This window comes from Citrus sinensis, chromosome 2 (assembly GCF_022201045.2).
Source record: "Citrus sinensis cultivar Valencia sweet orange chromosome 2, DVS_A1.0, whole genome shotgun sequence".
Lineage (NCBI taxonomy): Eukaryota > Viridiplantae > Streptophyta > Magnoliopsida > Sapindales > Rutaceae > Citrus > Citrus sinensis.
In genome coordinates, this window is record NC_068557.1 from 30,710,440 (window position 1) to 30,725,783 (window position 15,344).

The 15,344-nt window shown below is 37.2% G+C and overlaps 4 protein-coding genes across 6 annotated transcripts; all 4 read right to left on the reverse strand.

The window, feature by feature from the left end:
• Positions 1–1,378: 1,378 nt before the first annotated feature.
• On the reverse strand, positions 1,379–3,027 carry LOC102619840 (zingipain-2-like). Its single transcript, XM_006468141.2, has 2 exons — positions 2,522–3,027; positions 1,379–2,165 (listed from the first exon to the last, which is right to left on the reverse strand). Exons 1-2 carry the CDS (start codon positions 2,952–2,954, stop codon positions 1,444–1,446), a joined length of 1,155 nt encoding a protein of 384 aa, XP_006468204.1. The 5' UTR covers positions 2,955–3,027; the 3' UTR covers positions 1,379–1,443.
• A 1,403-nt stretch (positions 3,028–4,430) lies between these two features.
• On the reverse strand, positions 4,431–5,827 carry LOC102616732 (senescence-specific cysteine protease SAG39). The gene is made up of 2 exons (XM_006467603.3): positions 5,362–5,827; positions 4,431–5,237 (listed from the first exon to the last, which is right to left on the reverse strand). Exons 1-2 carry the CDS (start codon positions 5,807–5,809, stop codon positions 4,645–4,647), a joined length of 1,041 nt encoding a protein of 346 aa, XP_006467666.1. The 5' UTR covers positions 5,810–5,827; the 3' UTR covers positions 4,431–4,644.
• A 1,118-nt stretch (positions 5,828–6,945) lies between these two features.
• LOC127900415 (uncharacterized) lies at positions 6,946–9,181 on the reverse strand. The gene is made up of 3 exons (XM_052435426.1): positions 8,888–9,181; positions 7,338–8,121; positions 6,946–7,247 (listed from the first exon to the last, which is right to left on the reverse strand). Exons 2-3 carry the CDS (start codon positions 8,115–8,117, stop codon positions 7,125–7,127), a joined length of 903 nt encoding a protein of 300 aa, XP_052291386.1. The 5' UTR covers positions 8,118–8,121; positions 8,888–9,181; the 3' UTR covers positions 6,946–7,124.
• A 904-nt stretch (positions 9,182–10,085) lies between these two features.
• Positions 10,086–15,289, reverse strand: LOC102619552 (uncharacterized protein YNL011C). Of its 3 annotated transcripts, none has more exons than XM_052435470.1 (14): positions 14,986–15,287; positions 14,777–14,893; positions 14,335–14,467; positions 14,099–14,195; positions 13,740–13,783; positions 13,236–13,392; positions 12,895–12,966; positions 12,318–12,452; positions 11,905–12,006; positions 11,541–11,592; positions 11,221–11,342; positions 10,870–10,962; positions 10,561–10,769; positions 10,086–10,482 (listed from the first exon to the last, which is right to left on the reverse strand). In XM_052435470.1, the coding sequence occupies exons 1-13, from the start codon at positions 15,182–15,184 to the stop codon at positions 10,635–10,637; spliced, it is 1,458 nt and encodes a 485-aa protein (XP_052291430.1). In that variant the 5' UTR covers positions 15,185–15,287; the 3' UTR covers positions 10,086–10,482; positions 10,561–10,634. The 3 variants fall into 3 exon arrangements, with proteins under 3 accessions (XP_052291430.1, XP_052291431.1, XP_052291432.1); XM_052435471.1 differs by having other exon boundaries at positions 12,369–12,452; positions 14,986–15,286; XM_052435472.1 differs by lacking the exon at positions 10,870–10,962 and having other exon boundaries at positions 14,986–15,289.
• Between the last annotated feature and the right edge of the window lie 55 nt (positions 15,290–15,344).

The window sequence follows — 15,344 nt, forward strand, 5'->3', positions numbered from 1 at the left end:
TTCATCCGTGATATTTTAGATTTCAGCAAAGCCAAATGGTGGGATTCTTGGAAACAGATAAATATCTTTGAAGATTCACTGATTTGGTTTATTTCGGAAGACTATTGGGATTTCTAAATGATCATGCGGCGAGGGGAGAGAGATTTGATTGATAGGAAATCACTCAGAAAAATTTCTTCACAGTTGGAGAAAATATTCGGCCAAACAATATTTAGTCCAATGTTTATCATTCTCTTATATTTAGAAACTAAAAGGATTTATAAAGTTGTAGAGAGTGGACAATCGGACAAAGAATAGGAAGAAATACATATCCTATACATGCGAAAAATATCTTCAAGTTTTGGAGAATATTAGAACAACTTAATTGCTATTATCGATTATATAATTTTCCCATCCGTAGAAATTAATCGGGCGTAAGGCATTCGTTTATAAGAATGACTGAATTTTATTTTTTTTAGGTGATATTACTTTTACAAATTTTGTTTAAATGTATACATTTTTATTTAAATTAGGAGTAAATTCCATCAGAATAACAATAATAACACTTAACTTTTTAACTAAATCTCTTATTGGTGAAAACGAGAAATACTATTGGGGTTGCCAGTAGTTTTTACAAACTTGTTTAGATGTATACTTTATTATTTATATTACAAGTAAACTCCATCAGAATAACAATAATAACACTTCACCTTTTAACTAATTGTTGAAAAGGAGAAATACTATTCGGGTAGCCGTCTTGTAAAATTATCTTTTATCATTTTATTGGGTAAATGAAATTCTCATATTGTTATTGCTATCCTTGAAATATGTAGTAAATGAAAGAAAATAAAAAATAAGAATAGAAAAAAGAATGATGCAACCTTCTACTGCATTGATTTTCAACAAGAACTTTACAAGATAGTCTTTTTTTGGCTATAATTTATACTACCTTTTGCCTCATTTTTTAAGTAAATTCTAGTACGCGACACAGCTGTGGTGACTGGAAAACTTATATGCACCAAGTTTTTTTTTTGAACAACTTTGTCATTAATTCAAATTTTAAGGATATCCATTAAAGTTTGGTATTTTATGGGATTAAAGTGGGGTTAGAAGTGGCTATCTATCATTGCTCGTGGTGAGTGATACTATGACAATTACAGTTTAATCTAACTAATTAAGAGTGGCTGTCCTTTGCAAGGACAGTTCCTCATTTGCCTATGATGATCCACTACGTTCATCTTGCTGAGTCAGGCGCTTGATCATTGGTTGTTCATGAGAGTTAGTGAGCATTTCTTTTTTCCAGACATTTCGTCGAACACTTGTTTACTTGCATCAAACAGTTAACTAAACTCTACTCAACAATCGTCTTCAGTTATTCTTGTTGTTTGCATTTGTAGACAGTAAAATAAAAGTAGCGTACATGGAGAATATATCAATATGAAATATCATAAATTCTGAAATAATTTAACTAAAAAACGAAAATCTATTTAATGGTAAATATCCCCACGTATACAGGATGCATAATATAGCAGCTGTAGAAAAATCAGCACTTAAGCATGCTGAAGACTTATCAGCGGATGAAGGTTGAGCTGATTCCTTACTAACTGGAAAGGAAGCAAACATGGCAATGCCACATTGACCCTGAGGTTGATCAATATCTCTCTGTAGCCTAAAGTATCCATCTTCACCCCAATCCTGTCCCCACGAGTTCTTGATTAACCAATACTTGATTCCTTCTTCACTTGTTCCATACCCAACGGCAGTAACCCCGTGGTTGAGAAAGGTCTCACAAAAGCCGTTGAAAACACCACCGGAGTAGAATTGTAATGCACTGGCATCAATTGCAACTGAGACTGGCTGGTTCGCCACAGCCTGCAACAAGCTCTCTTCATCATTAGGTGGCACATCTTCATAATTTGTAATCTGGGCAGCATGATCTTCTGCCTTAATGCTGTCACAAATTCCAGTACTCATTCCTTCATATGAGTAAACTGCATCATTTGTAATTCCTTTATTTTGAATAATGTATTTGAAGGCATCATCCATGAAACCGCCATAGCAGCCGTTGTTATTGTCATTTGTTGCACAATCCACAAGTTGTTGCTCAGACAATGAGACTAGCCTATTAATTTTAATCGCATTAATACCTTCTACGGCTGCCACAGCTGAAAATGCCCAGCAACAAGCTATATCCATATATATTAAAAAAAAAGACAAATGTTTAGTAAATAGTAATCAATAAATGTAATAAGAATTCCACAATGCAATGACGTCTTCAATTCTAAATTTCAAATTTTTAGACAATTTTTTTTTTTAATAATTTGATCTTTTATTTGAGTAAATACAATCATGTAATTAGTGATTGATAAATAAAAATATCAAAAAAAAAGTAAATCTTGACCATAAAATATCAGCATCGGTGCATTAGCAGTTTTTTTGCATCGAGTGTTGAATTATTTTTTCAATTTTTATTTATCTTAATTACAAAAAGCAACATGATATAAATTTATCAAAATGCAGAGAAATTGGGCGATTCACTTACCACATTGGCCTTGGTATTTCACGGGGGTAACCGCTCCTTTTTCTATCCAATTCACGCTAGGTGGCACTTGTGAACTCTTGTATAGAAATGGAGTGCCGTTGGCTTTTAGTGAGCTCGAGTGATCGGACATTTTGAAGCCAGTATGCGAAGCAATGAATTCTTGGGGAGTTAAGTCAGCAAACTTATTCAAGCGTAGCGTGTAACTCCGATTCCCTATCGCTGCATTGTTGAATCTCTCAACGGCAACCAGATTGTCCTTGAATATCTCAAAACGCTTGCTGTTCTCTGCGCTTTCCTTATAGGTGCGTCCGTATTGTGCTTTCCATTGCTCGAACTTTTCAGCAATTGAACCTTCATCGAATGTACGGTACGTCGCTTGAGATGCACATGACCCCGAAATTATCAACACAACTATAAGAAAGTATTTGGCCATTATTTTTTAATTTAGACGTTGAACGAGTTCAGATAATTATGAGGCAGTCGCTTTTAGCATGATTGGAGGAAGTATATAAGTGCTCCATTCAGGTCTCTCTCGATATATACATATATATATACAGAAGCTGACTTCGTTCCCTTAAACATGATCCTCATTGCAATGAACGCGCGTGTGTGTATATACTTCACGCATTTCCATCGTAATGAACGCATATATATATATATATATATATATATTTGGTGGAAAATTAAAATTAAAGCAACCTGGAATTTCCAGGAGTGCCCGTCAGGTTGAAGGTAATTTTAATTGAGGACGTACGTGATGATTTGGCATTGCGGGATCGATGTTGACTTTGGAGTTTGGAGGTCTTCTACTCTAGTTTTTTTCTAGCTAACATCTGTCTTGTTGCAGCAAGGCTGTTGTTTGTTTCTATTCTAGTTTTGTAACTCTTATGTCTTGTCTCTCTGTTTCTTGCTCGGTTGTTTTTATCGCTGATAGTTTGTTTGAATGCGCTAGTAGTTAGTCGCTGCTTTGAGAATTTCGGTGTTTGTAAATTGTAATGTAACGGAAGGCAGGATCAAAATTATGATAGTGAAGTTTCCGGGCGAATTCTTGTAATTATACCAAAGTAGTTTTCTCCGTCTAACCATTCGTGTTCTAGTAGGGGTATGGCACTAGATTATAATCAGTACAAATTGAATTAGGTTAAATTAAAAGTATATTGTTATATTATTTCGTTAATTACCAAATATTCAAAGTTATAGTAATAAATAAACATTTTATATGTATGTCATGTCATTCAAAAGATTATCACATAGATGCAATCGTTAGTAAATATCTAAAATATATAAATGTCATGGTATTTTTATAAGAAAATGATATAGTGCGTACTTTAACGGATCATGATCCTTTCTTGATCTGAGCGCTCCTAATCTTTTACAGATCTTGTGCCACGTGTGTGTTTACTATTAGTGGATGATTATGATTTAACTATTTTTCCTTTTTAATTTATTAACCACCAATCATATTAACATAATTTGCTCAAATGAAGATCAGATCAGGAGAGGATCCTGATTCGTACCGAATTCTATAATTTTCTATGAATAGTATTTAAGCTATGCAGCCACATGCTCGCTATAAGATGAGCACATTAGATAATTACTCATCTTTTATATAATTAGAGATAGATTGCATGGCACAATAATATTACTTCAGAATTGAAGTTGTGTGATTTCTCCTTTATAATTTAATCTTATAGATGACATCTCATACAATGTACAGAAACTTGTATGCCATGTCATTTATAGATTCAGCACATAGATGACATGTCATAAAACTTAAACTTCAGGGTGAAAATTGTATGATATATAGTTTATAAGTTCACATAAATAACTTGTGGAAAATATTTGTTTACCTATATAATATGTCATTTACATTTTCTGCATTTAGATGACCTGTTATATTACAAAATCAATTTCAAAGGTTCTGAAGGTTTTAATTGTATACATTCATAGAGCATTTACACAATATCAAGAACGACAAGCACAGAGCTGCAGGGCACGAATTGCTCACCACACATAATTTAGAACACATGAATGACCAAATACATAAATAAAAACGAGATAATTAATTATATATTCAGCTTCAATTACTATTAGTATGTGTGCGTGTGTGTGGTTGCAATCAGTTAAGCTGTTGGATAGGAAGCTTGCATGGCAATGCCACAGAGACCTTCTTTGGCATCAATATCTCTTTGCATCCTTATGTATCCATTTTCGCCCCAGGTGGTGCCCCATGAATTCTTGACAAGCCAATACTTAGTTCCATCATCAGCTGTCCCGTACCCAACAGCTGTAACACCATGATCTAGTTCAGTTCCGCACTGTCCCGTAAATACACCGCTCGAGTAAAACTGGAAATCGGATCCGCTTGCGTCAATGGCAACCGACACTGGTTGATTAGCCACAGCCTTCATAAGAGCTGCCTCGTTGTTTGAAGGCACGTCTTCGTAGCCACTGATCTTGGCTGCGGAAGGATTTGCTTCCTTTTTGTTGCAACTTCCATCGGATGCCTTGTATGGGTATTTGGCTTCGGTTGCAAGGCCTTTGTTACTAATGATGAATTCAAAAGCATCATCCATAAGACCTCCCTCACAGCCTTGGTCTTCGCCGCTCGTGTCACAATCAACCAGTTCTTGCTCTGAAAGGGATGTCAATTTTCTGGTTGTGATATGGTTAATACCTTCCATAGCCGCAACAGCAGAAAATGCCCAGCAACATCCTATATCCCGGCCATTCCCGTATAGCCCAAAAGGGCAAAAAAAGAAAAAAAAAAAAGTCACAAGCCAATTACTAAAACATGAATCGATCATATAATAATTAAATCGTTATTTGATTATAATTACCACATTGGCCTTGGTCCTTAACACCGGTAACAGCTCCTTTCTTTCTCCAATCAATGCTGGCTGGCACTGACGCATTTTCATACCTAAATGATACATCCGTCGTCTCTGAGGATCTAACACTGGGGAGCCGCCTTTTGTATCCGTTACGCGGAGCCCGGAATTCCTCATTGGTTTGGTCTGCAAACTCGTTTATGCCTAGCTTGTAAGGCTTGTTCCTTGCCTTATTGTTAAAGGATGCAATGTACTCCACGTTCTCCTTGAATATCTTGAAACGCATCTCCTTCTCTGCATTATCTCTGTACACACGTCCATATTGAGCCATCCACATTTCGTGTCTTTCATTCATTGTGGCATCATTGAGCGTGCGGGACCAGGATTGAGGAGCCCATACTCCCAAAACTAGAATTGCCGCCAACACTAGTTTGTTCTCTAATAGTATCATCGCCATTCTAGCTAGCTACTTGCAATTAATATGAATTATGTTTGTGTGACTTGACCCACTCAGGTATTATCGTTATTTATAGAGAACATGTTTGCTTGATCAAGAACGTTGCTCATATTGCATTCTCATTAATGAATGATGTGAGTTTGTTGGTAAAAGAATCGATTGCCTGGTGAATGCGGCAAGTTGTATGTGATAATCAGACAACGATTGTCTGATTCCGTAGACGCTGCTTCATTGAACTCAATCAACGTTATTGATTTTGTTCGTAATATAGGGAAATTTATAAAAATAGCCAAAAAAATTAGGCATTTTTCAACTTTAACCCCTCCAACTTTTTTCTATCATAACTAGCCAAACACCTTATTTTTGGACTACATTACCCTCATCATTTTCATCAAATTTACAAAGGCATGCCACTTTCCCTTTTCAATTCCAGCACTTCCACCACTCTTTCCTTTTCAACTTAACAAATTTCATCACTCAACAAACTCCATTACTCTCAATAAATTAGCAAATTTCATCAAACAAGTATTACATAATTGAAGATATAATTATCAATTGGAGAGCTTCTTAAGGTTAGTTTATACTCTTACCATAACCTAAACTTTTAATCTATTGATTTTATCATTTGAATTCGAAATTGAAGTGAGTTTTTATTGCAAATGTTGTTATTTTTCATTAACAAAACAATGTGACTTGTTAAAGTAGTTAGTTTGAGTTGAGAAATGAAAATTAATGATTGAAACCCCTGCAAATCGAGTAAAACAGAAGCCCAGAACAAGTGAGACAGGCACCTGTCTCACTTGCCTGTCTCACCAAAATATGTGCGACAGGCAAGTGGGACAGGCGTGTGAGACAGGCGCCTGTCTCACTTGTTACCACTGGTTTTATGTGAGACAGGCAGGTGGGACAGGCGCCTGTCTCACTTGTTACCACTGATTTTATGTGAGACAGGCAGGTGGGACAGGCGCCTGTCTCACTTGTTACCACTGGTTTTATGTGAGACAGGCAGGTGGGACAGGCGCCTGTCTCACTTGTTACCACTGGTTTTATGTGAGACAGGCAAGTGGGACAGGCGCCTGTCTCACTTGTTACCACTGGTTTTATGTGAGACAGGCAAGTGGGACAGGCGCCTGTCTCACATAAATCTGCTGGTTTTATGTGAGACAGGCACCTGTCCCACTGTCTGTCTCACTAAATTTAAGTTATTTTCCGAAAGTAATAACTTGGGCTACATGTGTCCGTTTTAGGCGTATAATATATCATTTCGAAGCTTACGATGAGACGGAGTAAATCCAAAATTGTATACTTCATTTCATCAACATAAATGTACTGCATATTCATTTTTACTAGGTTTCCATCGCACGATCCGAGCACCCTTCCTCTTAATTTTCTCCACCCACTCTAATGGTAGTCCTTCGATCGCTTCAAAAATCCATGCCTTCAACAAGGAAAGATATGAAGTAAAAAAACGTGTCATTAAATATTTATTATAACAAAACTAAATTATAAAAAAAACTTCTTCACTCACATGCACTGCCGATGTAAAGCCGTAAAAGTTGTATTTCTCAATTCTATGCAATGGATTTTCTGCGCTTGCCTTCTTAAATTTTTTGGCTTTGCCGTTCAATACATTATCAATGCTTTTATATATTGTTTCCCATGACAAACGACCCCACGGAATACTTCGAAAATAATTTATGTCATCTACCTCATTAAGTAAATTGAAATTGATTTGACAATGATCCTTTCTTCCGTGTAGCACTCTATCAGCAAAGTAAAACATGGCAATTTTTAGCGCATCGATGTCATTCATAGTCTTGAAGCGTAAGTTCATAAATATTTCCTCGAACTGGCCAAGATTTATATCGCGAATCCTGCCTCCAAAGTACTTATTAAGTAACCTATGATTTGTTTTATGCTTCGTCAGGAATACTTTTTCGCCATAGCAAAGTCCCGTTACTAGGCACCACTCTCCAATCGATAGCCGTATCAAATGGTCGCCAACTTGAAACCATAACTCATCTTTTTCACTTCCATCGCCATGTGACACTTGCCGAAGCAATATATTGTGCACAATCACGCCACTGAACGGATAGCTCCGGCACTGTAGGAAATGCCCAAATATATCGTCTTTGAACAGCTTCAACTGTTGCCTTGTTAATTTTTCCCGGATGGCATTAACAACGACATCTAATTTGCACATACTTGTGATACGCCCAGGGAAGTGATCAACATAAGGTATCTTCATCATTCCCGGTTCTTTAATCGGTCCGGGTGGGTTATGCAATGCTAATTTTGATTTGCCCATTTATCTGGTACAAGTTAAAAGTATCACACATTAAAAAATTATGAACAAAAGAAAAAAAATTAAGGCAACACTGCGCACTGCCTCTTGGTGCGACGGGCACCAACTGTCGCACCAAGAGGTGCTGCCTCTTGGTGCGACGGGCACCAACTGTCGCACCAAGAGGCAGCACCTCTTGGTGCGACGGGCACCAACTGTCGCACCAAGAGGTGCTGCCTCTTGGTGCGACAGGCTCGCACGAGGGAAGCCAAGTGCGCGCGCGAGCTGCTTGCCTGCACGCAACTCGCGCGCGCTTGGCTTCCCTCGCGCGAGCCTACGCGCAACTCGCTCGCGCGAGGGCGCGTGCGCATCTCGCATGCGACAGGCGCATGTCGCGCGCGAGGTGCGAACGACGCGCGCACCTCGCGCGCGACATGCGCATGTCGCACACGAGATGCGCGCGGCATGCCCATCACGCGCGCGCGAGGTGCGCACGCCGCACGCGAGATGTGCGCGCGACATGCGCATGTCGCACGCGAGATGCGCGCTGCGCGCGCGACGCCACGCCCTCGCGCGAGCGAGTTGGCTTCCCCTGCCCTTTCTCTTCTCTTCCCTTTCCCACATGCATCTCACCCACCACCGCCATTAAAACACCACCAACAACAACAACATCCCAAACAACAACAACATCCCAAACAACAACAACAACCCAAGCAACAACAACATCCCAAACAACAACAACAACAACAACAACAACAACAACAACAACAAGAAAAACGGCAATAACAACTCACCTACGGTTTTCAAATTTTTTCTTTGATTTTGGAGATCTCCGAAGATTTTCAACGTGATTTAGCTTCTTTCAAGTGCCAACAACTTCCTCCGCTGCCGATCTACGCCGCCGCCGACAATCTATAGAAGTTCCGGTGATGAGATTTTGGTGAGAGGGGAAGGAATTTGCTTGAGGGAAACGTGAGAATGAGGAGGGTAATTTCGTCCACAATTTGGTGATTTGGCTAATGTTGAAAGAAAAAAATTTGAGGGGTTAAAGTTGAAAAATGCCTAATTTTTTTGGCTTGTTTTGTAAATTTCCCCGTAATATATATGCTGCATTTGTACGTAATTAAGAATCTGCTTTTACTACAATTTTGGAATCTGTGCAACCAATTGTTAATCGGTCGATTTTGCCACTTTGGATGTGTTACGCGTAAGTCATTTCTACGGCTACCTTGGATTATTCTTCTGTATCTATTGGAAATGTCATGTTGGCAATTTAAATAATAGGCTCCAAGTGCAAATGGACTTCAAAATTGTCAATCTCAGAAGATCGTTAACATTCCAGAAAATCGCGTTGCCAAATTCTTGGATTTTAGTTGTTCTATTTACTCTTAACATGAGATGAAAGCTGATGCTAACTGCTTCGGCAAGCATAAGCATAAGCATAAAGTTCGCGATTGAGGGTGGATAATTGTATTTTAAAAGTTATAGTATTAAAATATTTAGTAAATACTTGACTGTTATAATTTAAAAACTAAATTGATTTAATTTTATACTTTTATAATAAAAAATTTATTATATCTTTACTAATTTTATTAAAATTATATTTACCACATAATTTTAGTTTTTATTTCATAATTATCATTTTTTTCTTACAGTAACTATACTTTAAAAGTTACAATACCTCAATATGAAATAGGTCTATAATCTTATAACATAAGCCAAAAACGACTTTCACGAGTGTCTCTCTTGAGACAAAAACAGTAAATTCACCGTTGATATGAGCACACTTGTTATGTTGTAACTTTGGTTGAAAATAAATACAAAAATTCAATTAATGTTTCTAGCAAAGCTTAAGTTCAGGGAGTTATAAATCTGAATTTTAATTTATACAGTAATATTTTATTAAACACCTAAATTACTTGAGAAGTGCTTGAATGGCCCAAATGCTCTTTTGAGATAGCCAAACATATTGGATCAACCAAGACCAATATCTACTAGCTTTCAAGTGATGATCTCCTAAAGAATTAACTGATAGTCTAATACATAAAACAACGCATCAAACATTTACACGTGGAAGTCAATCATGCCACATTTGTACCATTTCGTGGACATATATACACGCCGACAATGTCTCAGGGTTTCCTGGTTTACAATTAGAACAGAAGGAATAAAACATCGAGTATAACAATCTTCTATGTGATCCACAGATATCTTACAATATCCCAACGCAAATTTGCGAGCTGTCATAATAGATCTTCCTTGTATGACAAAGTTTCTGCAATGCATTATTGAAGATGAATTATGGTTTCAGAAAATGTTGCAGAATCTTCCACATGTCCACTTGAATCATGGATCACTTTACTACCAATATGACGTCAGACCAATCGCCCTGTGAATCAAAAAGTTCGAAACTTTTTAAGCATACTGATCTGATGTGCAAAGAAGGATTAAATTTAACAACTTTTACCTGAGAAGGTCGTTCAATAGACGGATGAAATTGATGGCTATGTGCAAAAAACAAGACTCCTCCAGAGTTTTGCTCTATTGTTGATTTGACAAAGGTTCTCTAACAGTTGTCTTCATGTGCCTACCTAGAAGATCAGCAATGGCTTGTATTAATGACTTTGGGTCAAATATTATACCCACTTTTGGATCACATATAGAATGAACAGTGATCTGCAAAAGAAAACATTTGGTTATAAATAATGCACGAAAGGCATCAACCAAAGAGTGAAAAGAAATTACTAATCAGACTGATAACAACAATCATAAATACCACATCAAAAATTCCTTGGGAAGCCAAACATTGAATGTCTAAGGGAATTTCACCATCTTCAGGCACCAAAATTGTGTTGATATACTGACTTGGCTGCACAGTATTACTGACTGCAGTTAGTCGAATGTTTCCAGTTTAAGATACACCGAATATTAGAAATCGTATCACAAATTTTCTTTTGTTAATTTATTATTTAGTTATAGGCTAATGGCAACCCGACCCAACTCATATCATAAAGACTAAAAGACTCCAGACAATGCTAATAATGATTGTCAGTAAAAATATCACAACTTTCACATTCCTCTCCAACCAAATTAGTATCTGCAACAGAAGCTGCATTGACTGACTTACAGAGTTCTTAAGAGACTTTTGAGGATCTCCATATGCTCGATTTAGAGCATCAGTAATGGCAGTCACAAAGCAAGAAGCTGAGAAGCCACTGGTTTCTCGATCTTCTGAACCATTCAACAGAAGTACCTGGAAATAAAAGGAACCAAAATCGACGAAACAAAGAAAAGTTAAAAACAGCTACTAAAGACCTGGAAGTAATAACATAGGTGTCAATGTCTAGAGACTTTCAATTTAAATATCCAACCCAAAAGAGGCGGAGGGGGGAGAAGGGGGGTGGGGTTGGGGGAAGTTGTAAAGTAGAAAAGTTAAAAATTGAAAAGGTACCTTTGGACAAGACCTTGAAGATATTATCTCCCCAATGCCAAGTAAGACCTAGAAATGAAGCATAAACAATAGAAAGATGGATAAGCAAATCATGTTACAAATAAATTGAAGAAAACATGGTTGGAATGATGTTGAATGACAATCTGTCAAATAATAACTTATAACAAGACATCGAGCAATATGCTAAGAGCATAAAAAAAGTATACTTTAATCAATCGTATCAGTGAATCCTATAAATGCTTATGCTGTCTATTAAAACAAGTGGTCAATATTGTCATAAAAAAACAGCAATGCATGAAACATCAATATAGACATAAACATGGAAAAATGTATCTTGCTCCAAAATTGGTAAGGACTGACCAAAGATGGGCAGATGGAAGTAAATAGGGAGCCCATAGCATAAATAATGCAGTCCACAGCGTTCAACTGGTCCAGGACGGCTGAATTTGCAGTAGGGAAGACCTGATCAGTCAGAACCCTAACTTTATCAGTAATGCAATATAGATATAAACATATGATCAGCCAATTTATGCAGTGCCAAGTCATGTCATTTGTTAAAAACATACAGGGTATAACAAAGATATCCTCTGGGCAGATATTGAAAGAATAATAAATTTCCATCAAACAGCCTTCAATTTATCAAATTTCTTGCCACGTATTAGTTCTGACATTAAATACTAAGCCCTAACAGACAAAAAGGCCACTATTCCATACTAGCACTATAAGAATGTCCTGCAGGAAAAAAAAAATGAGAACAACTGCTTCTACATTACCATTTGTTGTGTTAAATATGAAAACCAATAAAACAGCACCACAGCAATCACCTCATGCAACAGATTACTGCCCTCACTGGACATGTAGAACACCCGCTTTATTCTTGATGGAAGAGCAGGAACTGCAGACCTTTCCTAGCATCCAAATAAAATAAAAATAAATCCCCTAAGACAAGTCAGCTAGAAATGATATCAGAAAAATGTCAGAAAACAGATGTATAAAAGTATTAAATCTTTTACGCACTCGAAACACCTATTTCTCTTCATACCAGTAACCAGTCAAATAGATTTGAATTCCCAAAAATATGAAGATCCAAAATAACCATTTAGAAGCCTAATGAAGGTTTTATTAAGATTATTGTCTACTTCACACCATGACCATCATGGCTACTAGCACCTATCCAACTTAATGTCACACACCATAGGCGTAATATATCTCACACCACGATTGCAGGGTTAATCTTTATACCTATCTTTATTTCTATTTTAATATTATAAGCCATGCAATCAGAAGAGAGTCTGATGGAAAGAGAATGAACAATAGAAACTTCCCATCATTGCTGTGATATTGACATACCTTTTTTACAGGCTCCATGGATCCATTGGTTGGATGAGAAATTTCATTCTGACCTCTTATTACAGTCCCATCCTAAAGGTGAATCAGACAAACAAGTGTACAAACAGATAATTAGAATATTATCTTTAAGCGGTGGTTTTGGCAGTTGGGGGGGAAGGTGGGTGTTGTGCAAAGTTACTGAATCATTCTCATATGCATTAATTCAAATGGTAAATATCTTCCGTGAGTTGCACAGATCTACACATACGAAAATTTCATATACCAAAATGCACCACAACTCCAAAAAATAAGCTTTGCATGGACAGAAATATATATGTCAAATAATTAATTGATAATCATACCCTGAGTTCACATCCTAATGTGAGTCTATCATTGGTGGATATCACTGGGAGGACTTGACTTTCAGAAGGAATATCTGAAACACGTGAAAACAAAAATATTGCAGCATCTAAAGACTGAAAAAAAACGCGTGCTCCTGCAAAGAAAAAATTTCCAATGCTGCAAAAATGATAGGCATCAGTTAAGTTAGGCTATTGTTGGGCTATAATTGATAAACTTGCATTGATGAATTGATTTTATATCATTACAGCTCTAGGTTATACCCTGACGAGTCCATCCAGTTGCCAGCACTCAGGCCTAACCCATTAACCCACTGTGAGAAAGAACTTGAATGGCAATGTGTATTTATTAATGCGACAATTCAGAGTGAATGATAGGAATTAGGAAGCCTATTCACCATAGCAATTTAAAAACACAGGCATTGAAGGTTCCAAAAGTAAAGCATAATCTTGTGATACCACAAAACAGAAACCATCCTATGATAGGACTGAAACTAAAAAGAATACCTTCCATTACTGAAGCAAAATGATTCGTTTGGACGCCGGAGGATCTATAAATAGAAAATATATTCATTATCAAATTGAGCACTAGATAAGTTCCAAAAGGCAGTTGAATAATTAACATTCATAAATGTGGTGATGATAGAGAAAAACCAGAAACAGGCAATATGCATGATAGCAAATACTGGAAAACAATGCAGTATGTGGGAGCGTGCAGTTAGGTAAGCCAAATATATTTTAAAAGAACGAGTATTATTCATCGTAATATCTGACATAAATTACCATGTAGCCGTTACTACAATTTTCAAGAACAAACCATCCTGGCCAGCAACCATAACTACTGACTATCCAGTATGACTGCATACCTCATTCTGGAAATAAGAAAGAAAAGCTCGAATAGTTTCCCTATATGGTTTTGATACACCTTTCCATAGTGAATGCTCTCCTTCCACAATATTGTACCTGCCAAATTCTCAATTCATTGCCAATATTAATAATAGAAAAAAAAATAACACAAATGAGAAGGCTGTAAATTATATATCCTTGTAAATAAATCCTGAATTCCCGATCACAAATTATACAACGATGATTGATAAATTACCATTCTGATTTGGCTTGTTGCGGATGAAGAGGCAAACGATGACCAAGCAACCTACGAACAGCAAGTGCCTCAGGAGTGCTTTCATCTGACAACCTCAAACATCTGGACCGTATATCTCCTACAGCAGGACCACCTAATCACACAGAAGCAACTTTAGCGATCAAGAAGTTTATAACCGCAAATACAATCATTAAAAAAGAAACGGGAAGAAAATGTGGCAGCATATCGTCCATCTGTCATTTGATTTGCAATCAATTGTTAAAGTTAAACAATATCAATCATTAAAAAATAAATATATTTTTGCTTGTAATGTTTTCAACTTGAACACAATGTTTAGAATCTGAAAATTTGTAAATTATTATTAATTTCATCCCCAAATAAAAGAAAATAAGTGGCCAACCAAAGGCATTTACAATAGAAGTGATGACTGATGAGTAATTACCGAGGACGCGAACAATTTCAGCGGTACTTCCGCCGTCATCAGAAACGGGAAGCACATGCGCGACACGTGTGGTTATATTCTTAAGCTCTTCAACGACGCCGTTAAACGCCGTACCACCTAATAAAACGTCCGGGGGGGGGGGGGGAGATCAGTAACTCTCAATTGATTCAATTTTGTTCAACAAAAATGGGAGGAGCGTAAGTAATGACCTGAGAAGACGAGAAGAGACGGCTGTGTATGCGTAGGATTGGAGAAGCAACGACAGTGAGTGGCAGCAGACATTGATTTTGTAAGAGATTTTCTGGAACTGCAGCGAGGACGAATTTTTCTTTTCTCAAACAAAAGATGACGAGTGAATGTTAATGTAAACGTAAATGAAATTGAGGGCCCCAATAAACTGTCTGCCATAATTCCCTCCCCGCAACAGCAACCGCGAAACTCACTCCTCTCTTCTTGACTCTTCAGTTGAGCGAGCCTTCTCCCAGCTTTCCTTGCTGTACGCACTCGAATTTTTCTGCTTTTGGCTCCATGTCAGCATGGGTCCCACTTCTCTTGGACTCATAAAACG

Bases quoted from the DNA above. Each gene is read 5' to 3' on its own strand.
- LOC102619840 (XM_006468141.2), bottom strand. From the start codon at position 2,954: ATGGCCAAATACTTTCTTATAGTTGTGTTGATAATTTCGGGGTCATGT. The intron at 2,166-2,521 runs GTAAGTGAATCG...ATATGGATATAG, and splicing joins GAAATACCAAGGCCAATGTG to CTTGTTGCTGGGCATTTTCA.
- LOC102616732 (XM_006467603.3), bottom strand. From the start codon at position 5,809: ATGGCGATGATACTATTAGAGAACAAACTAGTGTTGGCGGCAATTCTA. The intron at 5,238-5,361 runs GTAATTATAATC...GCCGGGATATAG, and splicing joins TAAGGACCAAGGCCAATGTG to GATGTTGCTGGGCATTTTCT.
- LOC127900415 (XM_052435426.1), bottom strand. From the start codon at position 8,117: ATGGGCAAATCAAAATTAGCATTGCATAACCCACCCGGACCGATTAAA. The intron at 7,248-7,337 runs GTGAGTGAAGAA...TCCTTGTTGAAG, and splicing joins GCTTTACATCGGCAGTGCAT to GCATGGATTTTTGAAGCGAT.
- LOC102619552 (XM_052435470.1), bottom strand. From the start codon at position 15,184: ATGGCAGACAGTTTATTGGGGCCCTCAATTTCATTTACGTTTACATTA. The intron at 11,593-11,904 runs GTCAGTCCTTAC...CTTCATTTCTAG, and splicing joins CTTCCATCTGCCCATCTTTG to GTCTTACTTGGCATTGGGGA. The intron at 10,770-10,869 runs GTATTTATGATT...TTTCTTTTGCAG, and splicing joins CCCAAGGAATTTTTGATGTG to ATCACTGTTCATTCTATATG.